General features: G+C 43.0%; 1 protein-coding gene and 1 non-coding gene across 2 annotated transcripts in view; one reads left to right on the forward strand and one right to left on the reverse strand.

Annotated features, from left to right (window-relative positions):
* The first annotated feature begins 2,859 nt into the window (after positions 1-2,859).
* Positions 2,860-2,931, forward strand: trnap-ugg (transfer RNA proline (anticodon UGG)). The gene has a single exon. It is a non-coding gene; the product is annotated as a tRNA-Pro (tRNA).
* Positions 2,932-4,314: 1,383 nt separating this feature from the next.
* The window catches only part of lrp5 (low density lipoprotein receptor-related protein 5), a 116,763-nt gene continuing 109,112 nt past the window's right edge, over positions 4,315-11,965 (reverse strand). The window contains exon 29 of the mRNA XM_050072198.1: positions 4,315-9,283. Within this exon, the coding sequence (XP_049928155.1) occupies positions 8,959-9,283 (325 nt within the window). The 3' untranslated portion in view covers positions 4,315-8,958. The remainder of the gene's footprint in view (positions 9,284-11,965) is intronic.

Raw genomic sequence — 11,965 nt, forward strand, 5'->3', positions numbered from 1 at the left:
TTTCAGCACAGAAAAACTGCACACATACACACACACACACACACAAACATCATTTTTAAAACTGGGGCATCGTGTCACTCCAGTGTGTGATTTTAGACAGCATGCCGGCATTACAGAAGAAAAAAAGATGTGACGGCCATGACATGTGTATCACAACAGTGTCAGTCACTCGTGTTACATGTAACAGATGTCTTGGCAGTGCTTTATAAACAATAACAATGACATTAACATGACAATAACAGTCATCTCAGAGGGTAAGGAGCTCCCGATTCTTATTGTTTTCCCAATTTGTGGACATTTTCAGCCGTTCTTCTTCTTTAAGTTAGCTGCTAACTGCTACAAACTACTTTTAAAATCTGAGTAGGTATTACTGCAGCTGGAGCAGCCACATGACCCACCCAAAGGCTACATTGTTCTTCCACCATATTCACATCTGTCCATGATCAGCCCCCTTTACCCCTTGACCTAGAAGGGGAAAGCTTTTAAGAAAATGCTTAGTCAGCAATTAGCTAGCTATGACTTCTTAAGTTAAAGAGAGAAGGTTATGGTTAAGATAAGGGTAATGGTAAAGGTAACATCTCAGTACTTAAAGTGAATTACGTCTTCATGTATAATGAATTATAAGTGTATTATTGCTACGTTTGGCCTTATATTCAGTCACTACAGTGCTGCATTTTAGCAGATTTTAGATAATCATCGCATTGCGATGGTATTTGTCTTGTACTAGTGGTGGTCACGGTTTGTAGGGGCGTGTCATGCAGGGTAAGATGTGGGAAGATGCCTCCTTAATTTTGTTTTGGTTGTTCTTTTTCTAAAGCACAGTATACACTGTGATTTTGGGCTGTCCTAGACATAAGACGACCAACGTGGCGATATCTTTGGTCATGGCTCTAAAATGGTGGTCCCACATCGCACAGTGAGAGAGGTTCTAGGATAGCAATTGTCCTGGTCATGCAATCAAAGACAGCCTGGGATAACAGTGTCTGACAGTGTCAGAAATTTGGGACGACCATCTCACTGTGTGACTGCTGTTATGACCTATGTCTACTAACCAGCCAGTAGAAATGCAGCTTGAAATGAAGCACTGGTTCTATACCCGAGCAAAAAGATGGCTAGCAGCTCACCAGGCAAAATGTGCTAAAAGAAATGTGTGGGATTCCAGCAAAGAGGGAAAACCTTGTGGAGTTGTGGCAGCAGAAGCCTTGCCTGTATGATGCGTCCTCCAGCACTAATTGTACAGTGCAGTACATCAAACTTGTCGTACTCAAGTGTATTAGATCCATGTTGCACAGTGTAGCTTCACTAAACTAATAAAATTGCTAAAATCTCAGTCTGTTGGAGGCTTTACTGCACTACAAATGGAATGTGTCTGCAGCTATACATGTTTCTTTAATTCTCCTGGTGGTAAGTTGCACACATAACTCATCATCCATGATCCTGTCCTGCCGGCTGTCCCTTTTGTTTCAGCGCTGATATTGCCTCGACACCAGTGCGAGACAACTCTGTCCCCCCATTATGCAATTGTACCTTTTATACAGAACCAGACTCTAATGAGCACGGGGAGACGTGAACCAAGCTGACATACTCTGGACAAGCAGACACTTTTATGTGTGATTCCTTCCTTCTGTTCCTCCTGCCTGACTGAACCAGCATCTGTGATCATCCATGCTACAGCAGAGAGTGGGTACCCTGACCCACAACAACAGCAACTCTGTTCAAAGGCCCTGCAAACACTGGCTGGTGTGTGTCTCCCTCTGTGGCTCTGCAGCTGGAGCATGCCTCACACAGCTCCAACAGGCCTCTGCAAACTGAAATAACCTGTAACAACAGACAACTGAGCTGCACTGTATGATTTCATAAAATGTCTTTCAAATCAAATAGGTTCAAAACATGTACTGTATGGTAAAATTGCAGTGATGGAGAAATCTACCATTGAAAAAAAAGAACCAAAGTAAGTGATATTATTTAGTAATATTATTAGTGTATCTGTTGCACCCAGACTGAAACAAGTAAGCAATGCAGTTATTTAGTTGTAACCTCTCTGTCCAACCAATTTTGTATCTTCTACAGATTATAAAACTCCAGTGGATTTCTGTGAGTGTTGCTTCATGAGCCAAGAGAATTCACGGATACTGCTCCCATGACATATGCTGCTATATAACCAACCCCCCAGAGGGAGCACAGAGCTTACACACTGCAAAGTGCATGGCTTGGAGACTTAAGAAGCAGCTTGTGGCCACTTCTTCCTGAATGTATTTTAATGAGGGCCCATCACATCCTGTAGAAACAGTTAGTATTAACATTCACCCGAAACAACAGTGAAAGCAGACAGACAGACATACAGACAGATATAATCAGAAGTAAATGTGGTTTCAAAAGTTGGTGACTCAGTTTTATTATCATTATGCAATACAGGATTATACACTGAAATGCAGTTGTAATCCCCTCCACACTACACACAGAAAAATTAACAAATGTATTTGAATTTGAATAATGTAAAATAATGAAATAGGCAATAAGACAGAGAAAAAAACATGGATATGTAATGTAGGTAATATGCAAGTTACAGTGTAAAGAAGACTGTAGGTAGTAGTGGGAATGAGGGTAGCGCAAAAGTAAAGGCAATGCGCATAAGAAGACCAACATAATATCATTCAGAGATGCAGCGCGATGTACAGAACAGTGTATAATCTAGAGATTAGAGCCCGAATGGGACAGAAACATTTCCTGTTTATGATGTTAAAATCCAATATCGTGCAATATTTAGTGCCGCCAGCAGATGTCATCATAATACCACATAATCAACAGGAACTTGTGTTGTTCTTTCAATAGCCAACCGGTTTTCCCAGCGTTCACGGTGGCTCGTTGGTCTAGGGGTATGATTCTCGCTTTGGGTGCGAGAGGTCCCGGGTTCAAATCCCGGACGAGCCCATCTTTTGGAAGGTATGTAATATTTGCATGCAAAATTCAGTGATACAACAAAACATCTTTTGGACCTCAGAGCTGTAGGTCGAGCTCATATCTGTCCAGCTCTACTGACACAAACTGTAACACAATCTGGCACTTGTGTTTACAGCAGCAAAATTAAATTTTTTTGTGTACAATTTTATAGTTATTATACATTTCCAATTAGTTATTATCATTGTACATTTTGCCTGTATTAATTTCTATGATTATTTCTTTTATAGAAATAACACCATATTGTCCTATTTTTGTATCTACTATTGAACACTTTGCATCTGCATACTAGTACCCCATCTGGTACCACTAATACAACTGCTCTCTACAACCACTTTTGCAGCAGCTACTGATACTAATGCTATTATGTACCAAAATTGGTAGTCAAATACAACTTATTTGTTAGTTTACATGGATCCATGCTTTCATGTTGTTTACACCAAATCCAGACTGATCAGACCAGGCAATGTTTTCCCTATCTTCTATTGTCCAATGTTGGTGAGCTCGTGCAAATTGTAGCCTGTCGTTAGCTGACAGGAGTGGCACCCGGCGTGGTCTTCTGCTGCTTTAGCCCATCTGCTTCAAGGTTTGACGTGATCGTTGACGAGATGGTCTTCTGCAGACCATGGTTGTAATGAGTTGTTATTGGAGTTACTGTTGCCTTTCTATCATCTTGAACCAGTCTGGCCATTCTCCTCTGACCTCTGGCGTCAACAAGGCATTGTCGCCCAGAGAACTGCCGCTCACTGGATATTTCCTCTTTTTGAGACCATCCTCTGTAAACCCTAAAGATGGTTGTGCTTGAAAATCCCAGTAGATCAACAGTTCCTGAAATAGTCAGACCAGCCTGTCTGGCAACAACAACCATGCCACGTTCAAAGTCACTTAAATCACCTTTCTTCCCCGTTCTCATGCTCGGTTTAAACTTGAGCAGGTTGTCCTGACCATGTCTACATGCCTAAATGCATTGAGTTGCTGCCTCATGATTGGCTGATTAGCTATTAAAATCACTGACAGGTGAAGTGAATAACATTAATCATTTTGTAACAATGCAATGTTCTGCTGGGAAACCTTTGGTCCTGGCACTCATGTGGATGCCACTTGACATGCTCCACCCACCAAAACACTGTTGCAGACCAAGTACCCCCCTCACGGCAATGGCATGGCAGTTACTGGCAGTATGGCATGGCAGTAGTCCCCCCCCCCCAACTAGCAGGATACACTATATACCATGCCAAAAAAAACAGCTCAGGAATGGCCCAAGGAATGTGTCACACAGCTCAAGGTGTCAACCTGGCCTCCAAATGAACATATACATAAGCTGTATAAAGTAAAGCTGACACAGACACAACAAAATTCCTTAAAATAGAACCTTTATTATATAAAAATGCTTTTGATACAAAAAATGTCACAAGTGTAAATTACACAAAGCATTTTTAACTGAGACAACAAATACAGGTTTTTAAAGGAGTTTTACTGACACAGTGGTTTGAGGCGGGGCCTACAGCCCTTTATATAAATGAGTTGTGCTGCTCAGAGAGTTCCCGCTGACACATACAGACACGACTTCAGCTATGTTATCTGGAAATTCATCTCCAGCCAGTCACCGCACCGCAGCTGTGATGCCACCTGGCAGGAGATGGATTCATCAGGAAACAACAACAAGCTTACTGCTAGTTCTTAAAGTTCCCCACCTCCCAGAACGTTCCTACAACTTCTCTATCCGAAAACTATACTGTCTAACTCAGCTAACAGATAAACCTCTGCTAGGCACACACGGACTGTTCATGTGTACAGTCACCTCTGCTAGGTGCTTGGAGGACTAAAGAGAAATGTCCCTGCCTGAAGCTTTGTAGGCATTACACTATTGAATGACATGAGAATATCCCGTGGGCACACACGTTGCTGTAATACAAAGAGGGCAGCAAGGCCGGCTCAGAGGAAGCTCAGTGTGTTCTCTTCTGATGACATGGCACACTATGCTAGAACTCACTGACAATAAAACCATTTCCCAACTCTTGTGAGCCTGAGCTAAAGTTGATTTATACTGCTACAACACCACAGCCGAGGTGAAAAGCCAAACCCCCCCCCCTTCTTTTTATTTATTTATTTATTCCCAGGGAAATAATAACATCTATTTTCTTCTGTAAGTGAACAATATGTCTTTCCACTTTTTATGGTCTTGTGTTGATATTAGTATAACAATAAGTGCTGGACAAACACTAGACCACAACAGCACATAATGAGAATCACTGAGCTTCTATCTGAGTGGGCCTCAGAGGTGGGAGAATAACAATGAAAACACACTGACACACTGCATGACTTGGAAAAAGCTGTAATGCCCCGATAGCGCCCCCTAGGGGCTACAGTGTTCAGTAGACCCATGATCCAGACGTTTTGGACAGAACCAACACTTACATGATGCTGCTGCCCTTAAAGCCATAAAGGTAGTGGGACCAAATGTAGAGTCTGTCCCAAGAGATGATATCGTAAAGACTGACTTTACACTAAAAACACTTTGAGTTAGTAAATTATTTCAAATCCTGTAGGCCAAACAAAAATCTGATGTTGTGACACTGCCTTGTGCTCACATCTGGACTTGTCATTTAAAAAGACTTAATTGCGTGGGGCAGTCTGGATTTGAATTCATCTTTTCTTTAATCAGAAGGGGATCATGTTCAAACTTAAACATGGTGTTTAGTTGCTTTTTAAAATCAAATGTGTTCATCTTCTCAGGATGTGGCTGTGGCTCAGAGGTAGAGCAGGTCGTCCACTCATCGGAAGATCAGCAGTTTGATCCCCAACTCTGCCAGTCTGCATGTCGAAGTATGCTTGAGCAAGATACTGAACCCCATATTGCTCCTGATGGCTGTTCCATCAGTGTGACTTGGGGTTTGTCGTGGTGACATTTCTTACCATCAGCAGGGTTCACTGGTCAGATTCACTGTATTGGAGGAGGTGAGCAACTGCACAACTCAAGGCCTCAGTATGCTTCAAACCACATGCTTGTTGGACTGTCTAATAGTGTGTGCGCTTGTTTTCCTACAGCTGTGGCACAATTCCGCAAGCAGTGATGACAAATAGTGAGGGAGGAACATACCTCTTAAATGGAAGGGACAACATTTTAAAGAAGAGGCATCACCGTAAACAAATAATAGATGGGTCAGAGTTTATTTTGTTGGCAAGACAACAATGCCACAGAGAGAAATGTTAGTAGTAGCATGATGTATTATACTCCACTAATTAGGGCTTAAGGGACTTTCACACCGTCATGTGGTAACTCGCCACCTCCAGTCATTTCAGTGAGGGGAAGGCAGCAGAGGGGAAGCCATTTCCAACTTGGCAGTTGCTGCCTGGCTTTGGCCAATCCAGTAGCGAGCATCATGGAGGCAGAAAGAAGACAAGATGGAGGAGCTGATAATGTTGGGGTCTTATCAGGTCAACCAGAAAAAAACAGGGCGTGGGATAATACTTCTACCAAATTTCAGATGACTGGTAAATTTTCCAAATATGTAGACATCTTTGGTAATTTCAGTGATTCCGTTGTCTTGCTACAGTACGCAGCTACAAGCTAGCTTGCATTTCTGCTGGTGTTTAACAAAGCACCTGTCTGTCATTGCAGGTATGGACCTTGGCATGGCAGCGGCAGCCATGTTAAAAATGCTTTGCTTTTTGGAGGAACTCTCTTGCAGATCAGTGGTTGATAGAGTGGTTACTGCACGGTGTTGTGAAGACAGCGTAAGTCTGTAACGGCACTATTGAGTTATTGTTGTGTTTGTATCAGCCATGTGGTCGAGGTAGGTGTACACGCCACACTTTTGCCCAATGGACATAGCTACTGTGATGTCAGCCATTGGTTTGTGGACTCCAGTTTTGCAGCCTCAAGTTCACCATTTCAGCCATCACCATCTTGGTTTTTTGGAAGCAGAAGACACCATGTTTGGTTGACAGGCTGGTGCTGTGTGGAGCAAAGGGTGGATCTGACTGAGAAGATGAGGACACTATCAGCTTGTCACACGCCCTTAGTTGTGCGTAACTTTAAGCCTTAATAAAATGTAAACAGTTGAGTTACATAAAAATTCACCCCCCATACAGTTGTGATGAAGGGGGAAATTAGCTATAGAGAGCAAAACTGTTTTTGTACCAGGCTGTAAACATGTTTATTTCTGCTGTTAAGTTGGGCATTTCAACATGGGGGTCTATGGGGACTGAGTAGCTTCTGGAGCCAGCCTCAAGAGGCCGTTCAAAGAACTGCAGTTTTTGGTACCTTGGTGTCACTGCTTGCTAGAGTGGGGCATCCTGGGTATATGCCAGCTGAGACACCTTTAAATGGTGTACAGACTCCACCTACTTGACCCCCCACAGACACGCCACTTATGTGATTGGCCAGGTGTGTAGAGGCATGGAGGTAGGCCAGTTCACCGCGTCGAGACCACAGAAACACAAAAAAAGAGCTCTTGAAGAGAGATGAGGGAAGATGTATTTGAAGCATACTGAGACCTTCAGCTGATTCCTGGAACAGCTCTGAATAAAATGCCTCAGCTGGAACTCTTTCACTTTTCTATTTCCAAAAAGACTCCTTCAAACCAAACATGGCAACTGACACAGAAACATACATAATGATCTACACACAAACAGAAATACAAATAACAAAAGTCGCTATAAGAATAATTTGTTATTAACTGTATAATAGCTTCATGATCTACTGTCAGTATGAGAGTGGTACTTTTGGGCTTTCTGTGTAATTATAAGTCATAGTAACTGATAGAGTATGTACACAATAGCAGCAAACATACTTTTGGTAAACGGGATGATGAGGGTGAAGAAGATGTGATGGAAGAGGTTCAGATTCACAATGAAAAGCATTCACTTCTCACAACTCAATCACTGACTTCATTACACATACTATGTACAATAGCTTTACACGTCGATATTCATTTGGTATGTTGTTGTCACACGGTGATTTCATGGGATAAAGGGGGGACTGTTGGCAGATCAGTCTTTGTCTCTGGGTTGACTTCAAAAAAGCCCCAGATTCAACTACACACTATTCACAATTTGAAACGTGAGGGACACAATTTCAACACAATGTACAAAAAATTTCACACTTTGATCTTGGCCCTGTTCCATCCATCCCTCATTCATTCATACACATTAATTCAGTCAGCATCTACAAATTGATCTGATTTCCTACATCAAGCCGAACATTCACATGTACTCATGTACACACCCATTCATCATTCACTCACGCATACATCCACTCACCTATCTGTCGTGTGTTTCTCTTGGAGTGGTGGATCAGCCAGCGTGAATAAAATAGTAAAATAATTCCTCTCTGATTTATTTTTGTTCATATTATTTTAACACTATATACAGTCCTGCCGTTGGTCTGCCAACAAGGGCGCCGTGAGGCAGGAGAAGACAAATGGTGTGAGGCTTTCACACAACAGCCGTGCCTACTGCTAACTCTCTCTCGTTCAATGTTGAAGAGTTTCAGGGAGGGCAAGAGCAGCATGGGGCGAGGAGTTACTGTATATTCGGACAGATGGAAGTCTCAAAAATTTGTAGTCAAGAAGTGGCCCGACAAAGGAAGTTTTTTTTCCTTTAGATGGAATGAGAATGTAGAGGGAGCTGCTGGCTGTATTCACTCATCTCTTTTTGTGCCCTGCAGCGAGGCAGGGAGGGCCTCAAACCTTCAACCTGCCATGACTGAGTGAATGTTAGAGCAGGAAACATGGAAGACAGACATACAACTGATCAGATGATGGTCACCCTGAGAGCTCCAAGATGACTGGAATGATGAAATGACCAATGTGGGACAGAGGGACCTTGAACAAGGCACTTGAGCCTAACCAGCTGATATAAAGCAGCATGTGTGAGCCGGTCAGGGCTGGAAGTTGGCACATGAGTTCTTTCCCTGGTAAAGTGGCCCAGACGAGGCCAGTTCTTATAGCAAGTGGACTGCATCCTTCCTTACAGGGCTCCGGGGCTGCTGGAGGGTCACGAGGAGTCGGTGCAGGGCGAGGGAGGAGGCGGGCACAAGTGGAAGTAAGAGCGCTCGGTGGAAGGGGAAGGCGGGCAGCTCTCCTCAGCTGACAGGTACTGGGAGCGGGGGGTCGGAGGTGGAGGGTAGGGGTCCGAGTCTGAGTTAAGGTCCATGTAGTACTTGTTGTGTTTGCCGTGGCTGCCGTGGCCCGAGGCCTTCCAGCGGCCTGCTGATGACGCCAGCCCAGCCGGTGGGTGATGAGGGGTGTAGTCACTGTCGCAGACGTCAGTGCTGCATGGAGTAGTAGGTGGAGCTGCACCACGGACTGGGTGATAGGGTCTGATGGGGAGGAAATACAGAGTTTGTCTAGATAAGGGTTCATGTTCAATCCCATTACCATTCATCTTCAGGGTATCTCACATTCCATTATTTTCTAGACTTTTCAGACCATATTTGACATCTCAATACAAAAAGCTAATGTTTATCATGTAAATAACTGGTTTTAAAATCCAACTGCTAACATTATACTATTATAATGTTTACTATTATATTGCCAAACAATTGCCAGAAGATTGTAGCTACTGTAGCTCATACAAATCCATTAACACCAAACCCTGACAAGTTCATCTCTGCCCAAAGAGGAAGTAAAGTAACTGGTGCTACCTATACTGATATTATTCCCCTAAACATATTAAGTAAAAGATATTATACCATGGTCTGGGTGAATACTGATTCTGATTGGCTACAGGATGTCCATTAAAAACTGATAAGGGACACCTAATACATATCAGTATCTGTAATCTGTTTACAAATAATTTCCACCACGAGTGTCGTCCGTCAGTGCTTCATCCTCTGAACACCCTGCGGGTACTACACTGCCCCTCTGAACTTAAGCAATCATTTCACATCTCATCTGCTATTTAACTGGCTACTTCAGCCTGTGGCCCACAGTAATATTACACAGTAACGTTACACACAGCGTGACGTTTGTTCGTGAAAATCTTGATATTTATTGGGGACAATGACATGACTGGATTGCTGGCTAGCCTTGTTGTTAAATATACTGTAAAATTAGATTTAATGTTTGTCAACTGTATGCAATGTTATTGAGTCTGCATCTTGCTAGCATAACGTTAGCTTTCTGGCTAATAGCTGAGCCAAAGGGTTCCATGAGCTGGGCAGACTAGAGTATCTCCCATTGTTAGTGATAATTGACACCTTGTCAGGCATTATCCCTTATATTGTTGTGTCTATTGGGGACCCAAGATTAGTGTCACCAGGTCAGTATCTGACCAAATGTCTCCCCTTCTGTTTCTGAGATATGACCTATGACCACCTAAATCTAATCAGTTCATTGTTGAGTCCAAGTGGATGTTTGTGCCAAATTTTAAGAAATTCCCTCAAGGCGTTCTTAAGATATCGTGTTCTTAATTGTAGACTGAGACTACCAAGGAGCACCACAGAACGCCACAGGAGATCTTTTCTACTTGTGGCCATCAAACTGTATAACTCTTCCCCCTTCTGTAGGGAGGAGAGCTGAAACAGAAGACACTGACAATGATATAAGCCTACAGTAGGTGGACTAGAACTTAAACATAATGTACAATATTACTTTTCAATATCATGATCACTTGTTAGGGTTGGGTCGGTTCTCGTTAATACCAATTCAGTTCGGTACTCTGTCTTGGACCGGGTTTTTTTTTTTGAGACCACATACCCGCGCACCAGTGAAACACAAGACTGCTCGGCATGTATTTTTCACATCACAGGGATTTTTCACGGACATTTTTACAGGAAACTACAACGCGGAAGTGCGCTCAACTCCGCTTATAGTACGCCCGAGTCTGTGAGCACCTGTGTCTGCCTCTTCACCAAGTGCACAGTGAGCAGGAGAAAGAGGGGGTTGGGGCGGGGACTGAGCTAGGGAGTGCGAGTGCGAGTGCGAGTGCGAGTGCGCATGCGCCGAGGCCTCTACTGTAGCCTGGAGTTTGTTTAACAGTGATGGGGAGTTGATAATGGCGGACAATTTACTCTTGAAGAAATCAAAGAATGCGCCACTATGGCAACACTTTGGCTTTGAGCCAGACGAAGGAGGCAACCCTTGTTTGCACTGATTGAGTAAGCTGCAAAATTTATTTGTAAGGAATAAAAGAAACAACTTGTTACTGTCACTCTGTTGTCCTAAGATCGTTTTTTATTTTAAAGAGTCAATTGCGCCCCGAAGTGGCGAAAATCCGGTATTACCAACTTGATGCGTTTTTTTACAAAAACCGGACCGTTTTTTTTTTTCGCATACCGACCCAACCCTACTTGTCAGTGAAGTAATATTGTTTTCTCAAAATCATGTGCAGCACTACTTCTCAGTCTTATATCATATACAATAGAACATTGATTATCAGATGCAATCTGCATTTTTCCACCATTTGAGTTCATTTTAGTTACTCTTGTACTTATCTTACTTGTGTTGTTACTCTGCTAGACATTGCTTTTTGCTCCTTAAACACTCTTATATTGTATATTGTATATTTTGAAAATTCTGACTGACACTTAAGACTATTGTTTTAAAAACTGGGCCCAGAGTGTGACCCTGAACCCACTGGTTGTTCTGGTTGTTACTGGTTTTGTGAACATTAAAGGGATAGTGCACCCAAAAATGAAAATTCAGCCATTATCTACTCACCCATATGCCTACGGAGACCCTGGTGAAGTTTTAGAGTCCTTACATCCCTTGCAGAGATCGGCGGGGGGAGCGGCTAGCACACCTAATGGCAGAAGGCGCCCCAGACTAACGTCCAAGAACACAAAATTGAATCCACAGAGTATCTCCATACTGCTCATCCATAGTGATCCAAGTGTGCTGCATAAAAAGTTGTTTCGAAAAACGTCATTTGAACTCTGTTTTTAGCCTCACTGTAGCCTGTAGCTCTGACTGTTTCTCTGTGCTCCGCGCTCACGTGTGCGCGCCTGCGCGAGACCAGCGAAAGCATGAGCTTTGCTCACCCGTGTTTACATCACGTGACA

The sequence above is a fragment of the Epinephelus moara genome, chromosome 20, assembly GCF_006386435.1.
Source record: "Epinephelus moara isolate mb chromosome 20, YSFRI_EMoa_1.0, whole genome shotgun sequence".
Lineage (NCBI taxonomy): Eukaryota > Metazoa > Chordata > Actinopteri > Perciformes > Serranidae > Epinephelus > Epinephelus moara.